The sequence below is a fragment of the Dama dama genome, chromosome 5, assembly GCF_033118175.1.
Source record: "Dama dama isolate Ldn47 chromosome 5, ASM3311817v1, whole genome shotgun sequence".
Classification (NCBI taxonomy): Eukaryota; Metazoa; Chordata; class Mammalia; order Artiodactyla; family Cervidae; genus Dama; species Dama dama.
The window spans coordinates 87702166-87722094 of NC_083685.1; the positions used below are offsets into that span (position 1 = coordinate 87702166).

The 19929-nt window shown below is 41.3% G+C and overlaps 1 protein-coding gene, 1 non-coding gene and 1 pseudogene across 2 annotated transcripts in view; all 3 read left to right on the top strand.

The window, feature by feature from the left end:
- Positions 1–19929, top strand: part of MYO1D (myosin ID) — a 363713-nt gene that overhangs the window by 118985 nt on the left and 224799 nt on the right. Inside the window, exons 8-12 of the mRNA XM_061142813.1 lie at positions 4157–4360; positions 6330–6475; positions 6562–6676; positions 12338–12508; positions 16743–16813. Of these exons, the coding sequence (XP_060998796.1) occupies positions 4157–4360; positions 6330–6475; positions 6562–6676; positions 12338–12508; positions 16743–16813 (707 nt within the window). The remainder of the gene's footprint in view (positions 1–4156; positions 4361–6329; positions 6476–6561; positions 6677–12337; positions 12509–16742; positions 16814–19929) is intronic.
- LOC133056927 (large ribosomal subunit protein uL16-like) lies at positions 2839–3827 on the top strand (annotated as a pseudogene).
- LOC133058141 (small nucleolar RNA SNORA70) lies at positions 2909–3043 on the top strand. Its single transcript, XR_009693250.1, has one exon. It is a non-coding gene; the product is annotated as a small nucleolar RNA SNORA70 (small nucleolar RNA).

Below are 19929 nucleotides of genomic sequence, written 5' to 3' on the forward strand. Positions count from 1 at the left end.
TTGGAAGAAATGGACAAATTCTTAGAAAAGTATAACTTTCCAAAACTGAACCAGAAAGAAATAGAAGATCTTAACAGACCCATCATAAGCAAGGAAATCAAAATTATAATCAGAAATCTTCCAGCAAACAAAAGCCCAGGACCAGATGGCTTCACAGCTGAATTCTACCAAAAATTTAGAGAAGAGCTAACACCTATCTTACTCAAACTCTTCCAGAAAATTGCAGAAGGTAAACTTCCAAACTCATTCTATGAGGCCATCATCACCCAGTTCCAAAACCAGACAAAGATGCCACAAAAAAAGAAAACTACAGGCCAGTATCACTGATGAACATAGATGCAAAAATCCTTAACAAAATTCTAGCAATCAGAATCCAACAACATACTAAAAAAATCATACACCATGACCAAGTGGGCTTTATGCTAGGAATGCAAGGATTCTTTAATATCCACAAATCAATCAATGTAATACACCACATTAACAAATTGAAAGATAAAAACCATATGATTATCTCAATAGATGCAGAGAAAGCCTTTGACAAAATTCAACACCCATTTATGATTAAAACTCTGCAGAAAGCAGGAATAGAAGGAACATACCTCAACATAATAAAAGCTATAGATGACAAACCCACAGCAAGCATTACCCTTAATGGTGAAAAATTGAAAGCATTTCCCCTAAAAACAGGAACAAGACAAGGGTGCCCACTCTCACCACTACTATTCAACATAGTTTTGGAAGTTTTGGCCACAGCAATCAGAGCAGAAAAAGAAGTAAAAGGAATCCAGATAGGAAAAGAAGAAGTGAAACTCTCACTGTTTGCAGATGACATGATCCTCTACATAGAAAACCCTAAAGACTCTACCAGAAAATTACTAGAGCTAATCAACGAATATAGTAAAGTTGCAGGATATAAAATTAACACACAGAAATCCCTTGCATTCCTATACACTAACAATGAGAAAACAGAAAGGGAAATTAAGGAAACAATACCATTCACCATTGCAACAAAAAGAATAAAATACTTAGGAGTATATCTACCTAAAGAAACAAAAGACCTATACATAGAAAACTATAAAACACTGATGAAAGAAATCAGAGGACACAAACAGATGGAGAAACATACCGTGTTTATGGATTGAAAGAATCAATATTGTCAAAATGGCTATACTACCCAAAGCAATCTATGGATTCAATGCAATCCCTATTAAGCTACCAACGGTATTTTTCACAGAACTAGACCAAAGAATTTCACAATTTGTATGGAAATACAAAAAACCTCGAATAGCCAAAGTAATCTTGAGAAAGAAGAATGGAACTGGAGGAAAAAACCTGCCTGACTTCAGACTATACTAGAAAGCCACAGTCATCAAGACAGTATGGTACTGGCACAAAGACAGAAATATAGATCAATGGAACAAAATAGAAAGCCCAGAGATAAATCCACGAACCTACGGACACCTTATCTTTGACAAAGGAGGCAAGGATATACAATGGAAAAAAGACAACCTCTTTAACAAGTGGTGCTGGGAAAACTGGTCAACCACTTGTAAAAGAATGAAACTAGAACACTTTCTAACACCATACACAAAAATAAACTCAAAATGGATTAAAGATCTGAATGTAAGACCAGAAATTATAAAACTCCTAGAGGAGAACATAGGCAAAACACTCTCATACATAAATCACAGCAAGATCCTCTATGACCCACCTCCCAGAATATTGGAAATAAAAGCAAAAATAAACAAATGGGACCTAATGAAACTTAAAAGCTTTTGCACAACAAAGGAAACTATAAGTAAGGTGAAAAGACAGCCCTCAGATTGGGAGAAAATAATAGCAAATGAAGAAACAGACAAAGGATTAATCTCAAAAACATACAAGCAACTCCTGCAGCTCAATTCCAGAAAAATAAATGACCCAATCAAAAAATGGGCCAAAGATCTAAACAGACATTTCTCCAAAGAAGACATACAGATGGCTAACAAACACATGAAAAGATGCTCAACATCACTCATTATCAGAGAAATGCAAATCAAAACCTCATTGAGGTACCATTACACGCCAGTCAGAATGGCTGCTATCCAAAAGTCTACAAGCAATAAATGCTGGAGAGGGTGTGGAGGAAAGAGAACCCTCTTACACTGTTGGTGGGAATGCAAACTAGTACAGCCGCTATGGAGAAGAGTGTGGAGATTCCTTAAAAAACTGGAAATAGAACTGCCATATGACCCAGCAATCCCACTTCTGGGCATACACACCGAGGAAACCAGATCTGAAAGAGACACATGCACCCCAATGTTCATCGCAGCACTGTTTATAATAGCCAGCACATGGAAGCAACCTAGATGCCCATCAGCAGATGAATGGATAAGGAAGCTGTGGTACATATACACCATGGAATATTACTCAGCCATTTAAAAGAATTCATTTGAATCAGTTCTAATGAGATGGATGAAACTGGAGCCCATTATACAGAGTGAAATAAGCCAGAAAGATAAAGAACATTACAGCATACTAACACATATATATGGAATTTAGAAAGATGGTAATGATAACCCTATATGCAAAACAGACAAAGAGACACAGATGTACAGAACAGACTTTTGGACTCTGTGGGAGAAGGCGAGGGTGGGATGTTTCGAGAGAACAGCATCGAAACATGTGTATTATCTAGGGTGAAACAGATCACCAGCCCAGGTTGGGTGCATGAGACAAGTGCTTGGGCCTGGTGCACTGGGAAGACCCAGAGGGATCGGGTAGAGAGGGAGGTGGAAGGGGGGATCAGGGTGGGGAATACATGTAAATCCATGGCTAATTCATGTCAATGTATGACAAAAACCACTACAATATTGTAAAGTAATTAGCCTCCAACTAATAAAAATAAATGAAAAAAAAAAAATAGGATTTGCAGCCAATTAAGCCGACTGTGCTCTTTTCCCCATGGGGTCCCAGTGTGCAATGGCTGCAAACAGCAGCCTCCTTGGTAGTGTATGCAACCTGTTGCCTATACAGATAGCCCTAATGGACCTTGGAGACAATTCTTCCTAGTGGGCATTCATGACTGGCCTGCTGTTTCTCAATCTAGACTCCAGACAGGTATGTGCGGTGCCTTTGGAAAGCACCAGGGCACAGTGGCCAGGGTCCACATTGGCCAGGTCATAATGTCCATCAACACCAAGCTGCAGAACAAGGAGCATGTGATTGAAGCCATCTGCTGGGCCAAGTTCAAGTTCCCTGGCCATCAGAAGATCCACATCTCCAAGAAGTGGGGATTTACCAAGTTCAATGTGGATGAATTTGAGAACATGGTGGCAGAAAAGCGACTCATCCCGGACGGCTGTGGGGTCAAATACATCCCTAATTGTGGTCCCTGGACAAATGGTGGGTCCTGCACTCATGAGCATCAGCTCTGTTCCCTCCTTAATCACGCTCACCAATAAATGCTATTTCCTGTCAAAAAAAAAGAAAAAATGCTAGTAAAAGCCACAGTGCTTTAAAACTTGCTGCATAAATTCAGCACCAGATTAATCAACAGGTTAGTTCATGTGCTGGTTAATTAGTTAGTAGCTGGCTAACATGTATGTATTGTTTCTTGAATGAGTAGAATATAAATAGACCCAAAAAATTGGTGGAAATTAACGTGTAATAATGGTTATATTTCAAATCAGGAGGAAAAGCTTAGACTATTCAGTTAATGGTTTTGGAGCAAGTAATCACCTGAAAAAATAAAGTTAGATTCTTACTTTATACTGACATACCTTCTGGCTGGACTCAAGGCTTAAATATGAGGGAAAAAACTGTAAAAGGAATAGAAAAGTCTATTAAATATTCATAAAATCTTCAGAGTTGGAATGATCTACGCATGACACCAAAGAAAGAGAAACCCTGAAGCAGATGACTCAGATTTGACTACATAAAAATATAAAATTTCCATCCATCAGAACCATACACTGAAAATTGAAAGATAGATGAGTGTCTGGAGAAGGACGAAATGGATGAAGCACCCGATTTTTATGTGTTGAGATATTAACGTATTTAGGAAGATCGGTGCTACAGACAAGGGAATTCTCTCACACTGGCAAATCTTTCCCTGACATGGTTTTTCAAAATCTCATTGGAAATGGTGTGTCTTGGTCTTTCTCTTCTGATATAGGGAAATTTAAAGTTTGTAGTGGATGGTGACACCACTCTGATTGAAGACGGCAAGCTTGTATCTGTCATCGCGGAATTGCTGTCCACCAAGACGGACATGGTGGAGAAAGCCCTCCTCTACCGGACAGTGGCCACGGGCCGCGACATCATCGACAAGCAGCACAGCGAACAGGAAGCCAGCTACGGGAGGGACGCCTTCGCCAAGGTGCGGTGTTAATCGGTGTCCTGTTGGCCCTGTGAGGCTCTGGTACCAAATGTCTAATGAAGCCCTGAGTTTCTGTTTCTAGTTATTCGTGGTTAGAAGTAGGGTGGCTTGGCGGTCAAGAATCCGCCTGCCAAGCAGGAAACTCGGGTTCAATCCCTGGTTGGGAAAGATCCTCTGGAGAAGGAAATGGCAACCCACTCTAGTGTTCTTGCCTGGGAAATCCCTATGGGCAGAGGAGCCTGGCGGGCTACAGTCCACGGAATTGTAGAAGAGTTGCACATGGCTTAGTGGCTAAACGATAAGAAGGAACAGTTTGGGGGAGTGAGAAGATCAGCAGTCCAGACGAGACATAAGTTTGAGACAGCCGTGAGACATCCCAGATATGCTGCCAGGTAGGCAGTCAGGCACGGGACCTGGAGCTCAGAGGAGAGCCTGCATTCAGGTGGTACTTTTGGGGGGAAACGTCATGTCACTGTTCTTTATTGTTGTATGAAATGACACAGCAAAGAGGAGATAGGGAGAGAAGGGAAGGGGACCAGGAGGAGCTCCAGCTTTTAGGGGTCAGGTAGAGGAGATGGTTAGATAGCACCACTGTCTGATGATGTGAATTTGAGCAAACTCAAGAGATAGTGGACCACAGAGGAGCCTGGCGTGCTGCAGTCCATGGGGTCGCAGAGTTGGTCACAACTTAGTGACTGAGCAACAACAAGGAAGACCTACTAAAGGTCACCAAGGGAACAGCCGGTGAGGCACGTTAAGACAGTGTGATGTCATGAATCAGAGGGCAGAAAGTTTCAAGGCAAGAGTGGGAAACTGGGTTGAGTGTTGCTGAGTATCCAGGTAAAATGTCCACAGAGAGGTATGAGAAAGTGTCCACAGAGACGTGCTTGGGGTCCTTGGTGAGCCATTTCAGTGGACTCATGAGAGAAAATGAAGACTGGAGTGGCTGGAAGAGGAGGTGAAGAGTGGAGGTCATGCATATGGACGTGTATAGGTGAAGAGAGTGGGAATCTGGAGGGACATATTAAGGAAAGACTTTCTGCAGACATGACGTTGCAGGACACGTTTGTATTAGGATGTGAATGTGTGCAAGTGTGTGGAGCCTTTGTCCTCACGTGTTGGTGTGTGTGTCCTTGGGCACTGAATGTGTATTTGATCCTCAAGGAATTTGAAATGCTGTCCTTTTGGTTTAGATCTTTATTTAGCATTATAAATCAATGTTTATGCATTTAGAATCCATAGAATATAGAACTTGTTGGTTTTCTGCTTTTTATAGTTGATAAGATTAAAATAAAACATCAAAGTGACTTATACAAGTTAGTAAGCAACTTATTGGTATTACCAGGTCACAGAAACACACCTAAGGAATTTTGTTGAAAATAGCTCACATAGTGACCAATAATAACCAAGATCCAAACGTCATGCAAACGTCATGTAGTTTTTTAGAAAATGGTCTTCATTTCTCATTTTTCAGCTTAAAGGGTTAACAGCTATGCTAAATGGTAAGGAGAAGGTCAATAGAAATTTAAAACATCACAAATCCGGGGCTTCGCTAGTGGCACAGTGGATAAGACTCCACCTGCCATTGCAGGAGACGTGGGTTCGATCCCTGGTCTGGGAGGATCCCAAATGCCGTGGAGCAACTGGGCTAGTGTTCCACAACTATAGAGCCTGTTCTCTAGAGCTTGGAAGCTGCAACTGTTGAGCTCACCTGCCGCAACTACTGAAACCCATGCGCCCTAGGGCCCTTGTGCCACAGTGAGGTGGGGTGGGGCCGGGGGGCTCTGCAATGAGAAGCCCACACGTCTCAGCAAAGACTAGCCCCCATTCCTTGCAACTAGAGAAGAGCCCGCACAGCAACAAAGAGCCAGAACAGTCAAGATAAATGAATGAATAAAATTTTTTAAAAAATCCAAACAGATAACTCATTTCCAACGTGCAAGAATTTACATGGTCATTTTCATCACAGGCCATATACGAGCGCCTTTTCTGTTGGATTGTTTCCCGCATCAATGATATTATTGAGGTCAAGAACTCAGACACCACCATCCATGGGAAGAACACTGTTATTGGTGTCTTGGATATCTATGGCTTTGAAATCTTCGACAACAACAGGTAAACTGGAGCAGATACTAAAAACCGTATTGTTTTGTTGTTGTTTTTTTTTTAAATTTGTTTGAGCCTGATTCTTTTTCTTGCAGCTTTGAGCAATTCTGCATCAATTACTGCAACGAGAAGCTCCAGCAGCTGTTTATTCAGCTGGTCCTGAAGCAAGAACAGGAGGAGTACCAGCGGGAAGGAATCCCCTGGAAGCACGTGAGTGGTTTCATGATAAAGCCAACTTCTAGCATCCTAGGGGTCGGCTGATCTCCTTGGGTGCTTGAAACACAGCACCCTTAGCTTTCCTTTTGGGGTATGTACATACAATTCATTTTCAGGGTTGACAGGTGGGGTTTCTCTAATTTGATCAGCTCTCTGTTTGGGACCCAGAAAAGGCTGAATTAAAATCAGTAAACTTATGTTCACCTGATGGCTGATAGCCCGTAGGTTTTTTTCTGTTTTGTTTTTTCTTTCTAATTTTATTGAGGTATAATTGACATATAGCACTGTATAAGTTTTGGAGGAGAAAATGTCAACCCACTCCAGTATTCTTGCCTGGAAAATTTCAGGGCCAGAGGAGCCTGGTGGGCTACAGTCCATGGGGTCACAAAGAGTCAGACCCGACTTAGCTACTGAACACGTTCGCATGCACTGTGTAAGTTTGAATTGTACAGTAGAGCAATTTGACTTAACGCACATCATGAAATGATTACCACAATGAGTTTAGTGAATGTTCATCATCTTATATCGATAGAAAAGAAATATTTTACATTGAAGTATAGTTGATTTACAATGTTGTGTTAATTTCTGCTATAGAGCAAAGTGATTCAGTCATACATATATGTGTACATTTTTTAAAATATCCTTTCCCTTTATGGTTTATCATAGGATATTGAACCAGTTGTCTATGCTGTCCCATAAGAACACATGGCTTTTTGGTTCACATCTGTCTGTTTGACTTTAGCATCCTTTATTAGTTATTCATAGCAGCAGCTTTTGCCTTCAATGGACAGAACTTGGCTTCCTAGTAGAGTTTCTTCTCCTTCCTTCCTTCTCTTTTTTTGCTCTTATTCCTCTTTTTTCTTCCTCTGCTTAGTAAACTCAGTGGCACTTTGTTGTCTTTGGTTAATGAAGTTCATATTCCCTGAAACCAGTGCATGAAAACAGCTGTGATAACTTTGATTTCTGTTTAGTCTCCGCTGTGTCACATGTCAGTTTCCCCCTCTCCTCTCCGGGCTCTCTGAGAACTTTGTCTTTGTCACTAGTCCGATAAGATGTAGGCAGACAGTTTGATTGATGCAGGGTACAGTCCCACAGATCACAGGTAAAACCATGACCGTTAGACTTCCTGCTCATGATCGAAATGGGACTTTGTAATTTTCTTTGAAATTTTTATTATAAAACAATTTTGAGAACAGACTTAAAAAATTCAAAAACTTCTGAGTTTCCTTTTATTTCTGTGTTTATCCTTTTGCCAAGTGTAGACAATGAAGTCCATATTTGTTTTCTGATACTCAGTGTAAGCAGTAAAAGCCTATTTGAAATGCTGTATTCAAATTACTTTTATATTCCTTCCCAGCTTCTTACTTTCTATCTCCTCTGATTCAGGAAAAGTAAATACTGGAAACATACATATATATGGTGTATAATTACATATTATATATCTTATATATGTATATATGTGGTATAATAACTAGCTTTCCTGCTTTAAATTGCTTCTTTGCCTTCCATTGTGTTATATATTAGAATACCATAAAAAATTTTGTTCAAATATGTTAGTGTAAATATTGCCTATTTACAAATAAACCAAGGATGTATTATTGCTTTCTAATAGGATTGCCTATAGTTTTGATTTAAAGAGTGAATTCTCATCACATATTTAACATGTAATTCAATTAAGTTAATATGCAACTTTCATAGACTGAATCTGTTTCTCATAATACACAATTATAACTGGTGTTTAGGTTTTTATAACAAATTTAATCATAAAACTTGTTATTCAGATGTGGTTCAGAGATACGGGTCAAAAATATCCTTTAACAATCAGAACATCAAATTCCACAGGCATAGTTGATACAGGGAAAAGTCAACAATGGCAGGAGGCTATTCCAAACATATGAAAAGGGAGAAAAAAGCCCTTTAAAACAATTCTTAGTGAAATAAACCAAGAGAAATATGTCCTAGAGGAAGCAGAAGACTCTCTCAAGGGTAACAGTTACTGAGGACAGGCCGAATGCCCAAATTAGAATCCCTATTCTGGGCAAGTATTTCCTTTAAAAACCCCCAACTTACTGACATAGACACATTTGTTGTCATTCAGTCGATAAGTCGTGTCCGACTCTTTGCACTGCAGCACGCCAGGCTTCCCTGTCCTTCACTATCTCCTGGCGTCTTCTCAAACTCATGTCCATTGACTTGGTGATACCACCCAGCCATTTCATTCTTTGTTGTCGCCTTCTCGCCTTGCCCTCAATCTTTCCCAGCATCAGTGTCTTTTCTAAGAAGTTGGCTCTTCGCATCAAGTGGCCAAAGTGCTGGAGCTTTAGCATCAGTCCTTCCAGTGAATATTCAGGGTGGATTTCCTTTAGTATTGACTGGTTTGATCTCCTTGCAGTCCAAGGGACTTTCAAGAATCTTCTCTAGCACCGAAGACACACTACTGTATATAAAACAGATAACTAATAAGGACCTACTGTGTGGCACAGGGAACTCTATTCAGTACCCTGTAATGATCTATATGGGAAAAGAATCTAAAAATGAGTGAACATATGTGTATATGTAACGGATTTACTTTGGCTTCCCAGGTGGTACCAGTGATAAAGAACCCGCCTGCCAGTGCAGGAGATATAAGAGATGCAAGTTCAATCCCTAGGTTGGGAAGATCCCCTGGAGAAGGTCATGGCAACCCACTCCAGTGTTCATTCTTGCCTGGAGAATTCCATGGACTGAGGAGCATAGCGGGCTCCAGTCCATGGGGTTGCAGAGAGTCACACCCAACTGAGTGACTGACACACATCCAACTGATGTGCTCTGTGGTACATCAGAAAGTAACACAGCATTGTAAATCAACTATACTGCAGGAAAAATTATTTAAAATAAATAAAAGGTAAAAACTCGATCCCATCTCTTTGTCTCTTGCATCCCCTAAGAAACCTCTTGGGAATGCCAGGTTGCTGGAAGAACCTGATTGGAAAACCGTAATTTTAGGCAATGCTTAAAGCAGCATTAAATTGTGACCCAAAAGCTACTGAACTCTTCAGCAAAGACTAATTACTTGTAGATAGCCCGCTGGAATTTGGGAAACTTAATTCTTTTGTTCTTAGGACAAAAGACTTAGTCTTTAATTCCACAGTTGCAAAGTCTAAGATTTCAGCTATGTTGATGAATATAGAGTTCCTACTTTTTGAACATTTTAAGAATATTTTTTCCAAAGATACAAATAACTTTTTTCCCTGGTGAGAAATGTAATAAAGTACTCACAATAGAAGTAAACACTTAGACCAGGGCTGATCTGTCTCTGTACTAACATTTTGTACCAAGCCTGTCCTGTGCGTCGTAGGACGTTTAGCAGCATCCTGGCCGCCTCCTGGATGCCAGTTGCATTCCACTAGTCATGACTGTCAAAAATGTCTCCAGACATTGCCAGATGCCCTAGGGGTTCCGGGGGAAGTCACACTCCACTGAGTATCACTGATTTAGACAAATCAGAAAAATATAAAAAAAGTAAAAGCCACCCAGTTTGCAGACTTTGAGTTCATGGAATACAGAGGAGGGCTTGGAAAACTAGAGATGGAGTTGAAAACCACAGCTGGCATGAGCCCTGGGATTTTTAAATACCATTGAACAGGGGTCCATGAGCCATAGTAATCGTCTATTGTGAGTGTGTCCATTTTAGAGAGGGTAATGGAGACAACTCTCAGATCAGGTGCCTCCTGAATGATCTGGGACACATCAACACACAAGATTAAAGTGTATAGACTGCCCATCTTCACGTGATGCACAGCTTGCCTGAGTCAGGCCCATGTATGCTTTCTCTCTGAGTGTGGTGATAAATATGCTGCAGGCTGTCAGAATAAACAGGCTTCCCTGGTGGCTCAGCCAATAAAGAATCTGCCTGCAGTGCAGACCTGGGTTCGATTCCTGGATTAAGAAGAGCCCCTGGAGGAGGAAATGGCAACCCACTCCAGTATTCTTGCCTAGAAAACTCCATGGCCAGAAGAGCCTGGTGGGCTACAGTCTATGGGGTTGCAAAGAGTTGGACACAGCTGAGTGACTAACACTTTCACAATTTCATCGGAAGAAACAGGTGTAGAAGAGGATTATGATACATACCTTGTATGTCTTGAAGTAGAGAAAGATTCAGAAGTTGTTTATAACTTTTTTTCAGCTTGTGGAAGCAAATGAAAAGTGTATTCTTACCCTTTATGGATCCTTATTATCTCATAATTAAATTTTTTATATTGGACCCTGAAAAACTCTGTTAGATCCGTATATGCTTTTTAACTTTTGAGAAACTGGAGGAGACACTCTGACATTTTGGTCAGCCAGGGTCATGTAACTAAAAATGCAAGTTCTATGTAACACCTTAACCATCAAGTTAGGTATAAAGTAATACTTCCAGGTTATTTGTGGGCATCTAGTGGAATAGGGGGGCTTCCCTGGTAGCTCAGATGGTAAAGAATCCACCTGCAGTGCGGGAGACCTGGGTTCGATCCCTGGCTTGGGAAAATGCCCTGGAGGAGGGCATGGCAACCCACTCCAGTATTCTAGCCTGGAGACTCCCCATGGGCAGAGGAGCCTGGTGGATCACAGTCCATGGGGTCACAAAGAGTTGGGACACGACTGAGTGGCTTAGCACAGCACAGTGGAATATGGGTCTTGAGATTAACAGCCAAGAGATGAAGGGATTGAGTGTATGGAGAGTAAGGTTAGGTGCCAGGTATGAAGACAGGATTAAAAGAAGACTTAGTGAAGGAAGAAACATTATCTACTTTATACTTTTCACCTTGAGCTGTACAGTAAGTCCCCTACATACAAACCTTCAGGTTGCAGACTTTTAAAAATGCAAACGTTCACACCAGCCCCTGTGTGCCAGCTATTGTACTACTCTACTTTCAAGGTACTGTACTATAAGATGCAAAATGTTTATTTTTTGTGTTTGTTCATTTTTTAATGTGTGTATTATTTATGTGAAGAATATTATAAACCTATTATAGTACAGTACTATATAGCCGATTGTGTTAGCTGTGTTAACCTCGGTTAACTTTATTGGTCTTACAATCACACTGTGAGAATGAAACTCGTTCATTTGTAGGGGACTTGCTGTGTTCATTTAAGGCAATTTTTAAAAAATCTTGACCAAGCTGTGCAGCCCGTGTGATCTCAGTTCCCTGACCAGGAACTGAACCAGGGCCACGGCAGTGAGAAGTGCCAAATCCTAACCACTAAACCACCAGGGAACTCCCAAGACAAAATGTTCTATGATACAAAGTCAATAAATACATCTGTTAAAAAACCTCTGTTAGAACGTGTACTCATTTTAGCATCAAAAGTGTTAATCGCTCAGTCATGTCCCACTCTTTGTGACCCCATGGACTGTAGCCCGCCAGGCTCCTCTGTCCAGGGGATTCTCCAGGCAGGAACACTGGAGTGGGTTGTCATTTCCTTCTCCAGGGGATCTTCCCAACCCAGGGACTGAACCCAGGTCTCCTGCATTGCAGGCAGATTCTTTACCATCTGAGCCACCAGGGAAGCCTCATGAAATGTGATTTACATATCTGACATCAAAGTGACTTGAACTCCTGATACATGTGGAGGCACTGGTGTTGCACCTGGTCACCATTCTGTTGGTAACTGGCTCTTTGCTGTGTCCTCCAGATCGATTACTTCAACAATCAGATCATCGTGGACCTGGTGGAGCAGCAGCACAAGGGGATCATTGCCATCCTCGATGACGCCTGCATGAACGTTGGCAAAGTCACTGATGAGATGTTCCTAGAAGCACTTAACAGTAAACTGGGCAAACACGGTCATTTTTCCAGCCGCAAGGTACCGTGTATAATGAGAACGTCCTCTCATTGTGATCCGTATGATTTTGCTCATTGTTTGGCAGAATCAAATGAATTTTTATGTTGGGGTACAAGAACGTCCACATGAGTATGAAAGGCCAAACATCCCTGAAATGATTTATTGCTGTGGATAAGTTCTGCCTCTCTGGTTTATTGGGATGATGATGTTGTTGTTTAGTCAAGTCCAACTCTTTATGACCCAATGGACTGCAGCACGCCAGGATTCCCTGTCCTTCACTATCTCCCAGAGCTTGCTCAAACTCATGTCCATTGAGTCAGTGATGCCATCCAACCATATCATCTTCTGTCATCCCCTTCTCCTGCTTTCAATCTTTCCCAGCATCAGGGTCTTTTCTAATGAGTCAGCCCTTCGCATCAGGTGGCCAAAGTAGCTTCAGCATCAGTTCTTTCAGTGAATATTCAGGGTTGATTTCCTTTAGGATCAACTGATTTCATCTCCTTGTTGTCCAAGGGACTCTCAAGAGTCTTCTTCAGCACCACAGTTCAAAAGCATTAATTCGTTGGTGCTCAGCCTTCTTTATGGGATGATGTGATTGATAAAAATCATAATGTCCAGGAGAGGGCGCTCTAGACTACTCAATTTGCTAGAAAGGAAAAATGAACACAGTTCTTTAGAAAGCATGATGTCATTTATAACCAATAGGTACAGAGACCTTGTTCATGTGCTAGAATTTTGCTCCTGCATCTGATAATTATGGCACTGAAAATAGCTTTTGTCCTTGACTTTTTACTGTAATCCTGTTATAAAAATATAGTATGTGTGCTCCGCTCTAGCTCTTCAGACTATGTGACTTTCTTGAAAACGAGAAATTCTAGCTGAAATTCTCATGTTACAAGGAAACTAATTCCTTAAATGGGTGTCCTTTTTAACTCCCTATTTTTCACATTCTAAAAATGTTACAAACCGATCATGTTTCTATGATAACTGGTGGAAGTTGCGGTGATCATACCTTTGTGCTATGCCTTGCATATAGTATGTTTGCCATGATATTTGTCCTAGGAGAGACACACCATCATCCCCAGGTGTTCCCTATAAATACAGGCTTGTCTAGCAACCATAAGCTGAAGGAAAAACAGGCCTTGTTCTTCTTCACTTCCGTGAAGAAAGGGGCAAACGTTTCTGCTCCTCCATAATTCCATGTAAATCTGTGACGCACTGCCATTTTTTAGTATGAATAAATCTATATTCTAACTTTGTCTCTTTTGACATTATGTAATCAGAACAGTAAGATTCCACAGTTAACTAGAGAAGGCACAAATCATCAAGAAATAGATTACTGGCTGATACTTATTTTAGATCAGTTTATTTCTAAAACATTCTCCTTGGTCTATTATTGAAGACTAACTTGTAGCCTGCTCTAAGTTGGCTTTCAGATACTATGATCTTATCTTTGTTTTAATTTTCACATTCGGTCGCACTGCGTGGCATGTGGAATCTAGTTTCCCGACTAGGTATTGAACCTGCACCCCCTGCATTGGAAGCACGGAGTCTTAACCTCTGGACCACCAGGAAAGTCCCTATAGTCTGATCTTTGACATTAGGGTTCCAGCTAGAGTTATTCCTCCAGTCATTTCCTGTTTATAACACAAACACTGAATAAGTGCCTCTCGTTTTCCAGATACAATCATGACAGCTGGGGACAGAACAGTAAGCAAAGTTAGAAGCCACATGAATAATTTAGAGTGATGCTTTCAGAAATGGCACAATGACAGGGGCAAATGTCCCATCTCTGAGGGGCTGGGTAAAAATGTCCTTTATAATCATAATTCAGATTTTGGAGATTCGCCTCGTATTATGTCTACCAGATGGTAGACAATCCTTGTGTATCAAATCGAATTGGATTGGTCATGATCATAGCAAATAAATTTTAGGAAATATTGAATTCTGAACTATAAAACAGGCAACTCTCCGTATGATTAGATAAACACCTATGATTCTCACATGAGAAATCACTTCATTTTGTTATGTTTCACCTTGGCCATTTATGTACCTGAATGTATCAGCCAGATATTTCAAGTCGAAGCTGTTCATGCAGTACTTTTAAGCAGTAACTACTGACTTGATCGGCTAAATAGTAATTTATCCGTGAAGATGGAAATGTTCTTTTCTTCCCTTTAATGTGGGAGCCCAGGTTCTCCCAACTCTCAGGCCAGGTGGCTTCTTTCTCCCTCAGCAGCAGCATCTCTCAGACAAATCTTGAGATGGAAATTTTTTGTGTGTTCTTTTCTGGGATTTTTGCCTAATGAAGGAAAGAAATGAAATAACCAAGCTGTCAGGATATTTTCATCACTGTGAGCCTTTCCGTTAAATAAATGCTCTTATCCTGTATGTCACAGCAGGTATTTTCATTCATTATTGGTTACTAATGATTAATTACTTTTATTGGCAGGTTAAAGAAGAGGTTTCTGGCTAAATTGTTTGTCATGCATTAAAGTTATCATGCAGAGGCAGACAGATGTTCCAATAAACTATAAGATTACTGTTAAAAGTATTGTTAACATGTAAAGTTGAATGATAAATGGGTTTTATTATTTTTTTAAAAAAGTAAAGAAAAATCTAAAAGTTCCATGTTTAGATCAGTTAAGACTTTGCAGTATGGAAATGTAAGAATGTTCAATTAGTATACGATGTCTCTTGAGTCCTTTTCCTTTGGGAGTTTTATAAGGAGAACAGTTTTGTAAAAGTGGTTGATAAGTGAGGGAAGGAGAGAGGAATTAAATATTTCAGAGACCCCTCTGAATGTTAGATGTTTTGTTCTCCATAGTTGGCTTAACCTCTAGAACCACTCTGCAATAAGTGATTACTGAAGGAAAGAGAGCATATAGATGGTAGAGACAAGACTGCAATCTCAGAAGTCTGACTCTAACTTCCTGTAATTATTAATTTGTTGAATTAATAGACTAATTATTCCCTTAACAGTCTACATCCACAGAGAACCCACCATCCTGGTTGGGGTTGTTTGTTATCTAACATGACAAGCCAAGTGATGTTTGTACATAACCATACTCAATGCGTATGGATTTTTTTTTTTAATGTTTACCATTTTTAAAGTCTTGATATTGCTTCTGTTTTATGTTTTGTTTTTTTGGCTGTGAGGCACTGTGGAATCTTAGCTCCCCAACCAGAGATCAAACCCACAACTCCTGCATTGGAAAGTGAAGTTTTAACCACTGGACCGCCAGGGAAGTCCCAATAGTTATGGACTCTTAAACATCTGCTTTTGAACCTAAAGGATATCAAGTGATCCTTTACAGGGTGGTCAAAGAATCTAGGTTCTTCTGTAATAAGGAAATTGCAGAAACTTACAGAGATCCAGGGCTATATAAAAACTGCCTTCTCAGAGAGGTCCTCTTCAGTGAGAAGCAGCTGCAGAAGGTTGATCTTCTGTGAAGTGGTAGACCTGGAGTCCTGGCTTAGCAGAAGACGGGTGAGCCAGGCTGATATACACATAGCAGAGTACAGACATGGCACTTGGTCCCAAGAGTTCTTCCTAGAGCTGCCGTTTATCAGCTGCAGGACCTTGGACCAGTTACCTAACCTGTTTGAGGCTTAGTTTTCATGTATGTAAAAGAGAATCCATAATCCTTAGTTTAAATATCAGTTGTGAGTATTGAATGAGATATCCATGCTTAGAAGATGGCAAGTCCTCAAAATGGTCTTCTTTAAGTGGGACATGGAGGAGAGAGAGGCTCTACCAGTCCAGGTTGGCTGGGCTGTGTTAACAGCCGAGATTTAAGTGTCATAGATAGCAGAAGTCTGTTTCTCTCCCAGGGTCCCAGGCTTCTCCCATCTTCAGGCTCTTCCATCCCCTCAGGACTATCCTTCTCTGCATCCAACTAGTGGGAGGTGAGGAGAAAGTACAGAGGAGACTCACCCACTTCTTACCAGCTTTGACCTTAAAGAACCTTATCCCCTCACACTCACCTTCCATTGTCCAGAGCTTGGTCACCCGGCCATTTCCAGTCACCAAGGTGGCCAGGAAATGCAGTCTGGCTCTGTGCACTTCGGGGGAAAAAGTTCTCAATCTTTACCACATTTACCAAATTAAATAAAGCCTCACACACTGGGACTTCATTCATAATGATATCATGATTTGTGACCTGATTATTCTCTCCTATTAAGTTGGAATATATTTTTAGGAAAGTGAAAATGTCTGTTTTCAAGATCATCTCCTTCCTTCTTGATTCCTTAGCTCTGCGCCTCAGACAAGATCCTGGAGTTCGATCGAGATTTTCGAATTCGACATTATGCAGGGGACGTGGTGTAAGTGTCTCACTCCGGTGCCCGACGTGGAGGTTTGCATGCAGCCTCACTGCAGAAGATACAGTCAAGGGAAATAGAAATTGTTTTCCTATTCGTTTGCATTTTCCAGCCATTTCTGATGCCAATATATTTTATTTTCTTCACTTAAAACATTGGCATAGCTTCATTCATTCCTTGCTTTTCAAACATTTGTTAAAGACACATCATGTGTGGCCATACACAGTTTCTGGCATAGTTGACATTCGGTCAACATCAACTGATGGTTAAATAAACCATGGAAGTATGTTAGGATTTGGGATAGAAAGATGAGAAACATGAACTATGCCCTGAAGAAGCTAACAGCTTAGTGGAGGACACAGGCAGATACATGATAAGTCATGATAATGAAGAGCAGAAAAGGATAAACTGGAGACATACAAGGCATTATGGGGACACTGTTGTTTGTTGTTGTTTAGTTACTAAGTCATGTCCATTTCTTTGCCACCCCATGGACTGTAGCCCGCCAGCCTCCTCTGTCCATGGGATTTCCCAGGCAAGAATACAGGAGTGGGTTGTCATTTCCTTCTCCAGGAGATCTTCCTGACCCAGGGATTGAACCCACATCTCCTGCATTGGCAGGTGGGTTCTTTACCACTGAGCCACCAGGGAAGCCTTGTGGGAACACTGAGGAGGAATAATTAACCCAGAGTGAGAAGTGTAGTCAAGCCTTGAAGGAAGTGATATTCCAGATGAGCCTAGAAAGTAAAAGAGGCTTAGTCGGAAGACAGAACTAGGAAGAGAAAGAGATGAGAGGGCATTCCAAGCAGAGAGACAGCAGGCATGCAGGCCCAGAAGTGAGAGTCATCACTATACATGAAGAACTACTGGTAGTTGGGTAACTATATGAGCAAAAACCAGTTTTCCCATATGATTTTTCACATATTATTCAAAAAAGTGAAATTCTCACAAGCTACATTTTCTGGCTCCAGTGTGATAAAAATAGAAATTGGTAAGAAAATAAAACTAAAAACGTATAACTTCCTTAGTCTTTTAATTTCCTAGGGTTTCTATAACAAATGACCACAAATTGGTGGCTTAAAACAACAGAAATGTATTCTTTCATGGTTCTTCCTGACCCAGGGATCAAACCCAGGTCTCCTGCATTGCAGGCAAATTCTTTACCATCTGAGCCGTCAGAGATGCCCCGTTCTGGAGGCCACAAGTTCGAAATCTAGGTGCTGGCAGGGCCACACTCCGGATGCTTTAGAGGAATATTGTTTCTTGCTTTCTTCATCGTCTGGTGGATGCCTGCTTTCCTTGGCTTGTGGCTGTTATCACTCCAGTCTCTGCCTCCATGGTCACATTGCCACCTCCTCTTTGGGGTGTCTGTATTTAATCTCCCTCTGTTGCTGTTTTAAAACTACACTTGTGAATGCCTTTAAGGCCCCCCTGAATAACACAAGATGAATTTCTTCTCCCAGGACCCTCAGTGTAATCACATCTTTTACCATACAAGGTAATATTCACAGTTTCCAGGGAATTTGACAAGGCTTCTCTGATGGCTCAGACGGTAAAGAATCTGTCTGCAATGCAGGAGACCTGGGTTCGATCCCTGGGTTGGGAAGATTCCCCTGGAGGAGGGCATGGCAGCCCACTCCAGAATTCTTGCCTGGAGAATCCCCGTGGACAGAGGACCCTGGCGGGCTACAGTCCATGGGGTCACAAAGAATCGGGCACGACTGAGCGGCTAAGCACAGCGCAGCACGTCTTTCACGGGAGACGTTTCTCAGTCTGCTACACTTAGCATGCTTTGTCCACACACACTGCTTATCATCTGTTTTTTGCTTAAAGTCCCCTCTTTTCCTTTCTCCTTATTTTTGATGCTGGGAATTCTATTCACATAACCCATTACAGGCAGAGATTAAACAACAAAAAATGGAAATGATCATCTCTATCAATGCCAAAGAGGCATTTGAAGAAACTTTAATAGCTGTTCCTGATTTAAATTAACACTCTAGAATCATAAAGTAATACGGCTCAAAATTATCACTCCCATCTGTCAAACTAGCCGTTCGCGCCGGGGTGGCACCATTTTCCACTTTTTCTGGTGCTGTTTCCAGATCCCAGAATCCTGAAGAGGGAAGATCCAGTGATACACAGACACTCGCCTCTGACCACCCAGGCCACACTCACTGGGTGCTCTCCTACGGCTTGCATCAGCGTAGCTGCAGAGCAGGGCAGAGGCCTTAGAGGCCGCGCGGGGCAGCCACTGATTCACAGATGGAGACATTTATGCAGCGTGCGTAGCATTCTTTCCCAGCATCAGACAGCAAGTTTACCGAATAGCTGAGACAATACCTAGATGTTCAGACTCCCAGTCCAGAGAGTTAGCCAGCCCCATAGAGGAATATCTGATGTCTCTGATTCCCCTTCTCTCTCTCCTTAAGCCTTTCAACCCTTTTCTAGATTTTTACTGGGTGTCTTCTGTGTGCCCAATACTTGATAAAGTATGGTCCCTGCCCATAAAGAGCTTTCCGTGTAAAATGCATACGTACATGTGTGGGTTTGTGTGTGTATTAACACACAGTATTAACACACACACACACATGTGTGTGTGTGTGTGTGTATGTATATATATACTGTAGCCCACCAGGTTCCTCTGTCCATGGGATTCTCCAGGCAAGAATACTGGAGTGGTTTGCCATGCCCTCCTCTAGGGCATCTTTGCAACCCAGGAGTCAAACCCAGGTTTCCTGTGTTGCCGGCGGATTCTTTTCCATCTGAGCCACCGGGGAAACCCAAGAATACTGGAGTGGATGGCCTATCCCTTCTCCACAGGATCTTCCCAACCCAAGAATCAAACTGGGATTTCCTGCATAGAAGGCGGATTCTTTACCAGCTGAGCAGGGAAGCCCCATGTAGATGTAGATGTATATACACACACATATACATGCACACATTTGAATATATATATTGATACAATAAAAGATGGTTGAAAATAATTTCCATATGAGTAATAACATGTGTTTTCAGAATAAGCAAATACTTTTAACTGTGCGTGATAAACCCAGATAGGCAGATGCTGATTGTTAGGTGCTAGGAATTATTTTTCTAGGAAAAAGTGGGAAAGATGCTAG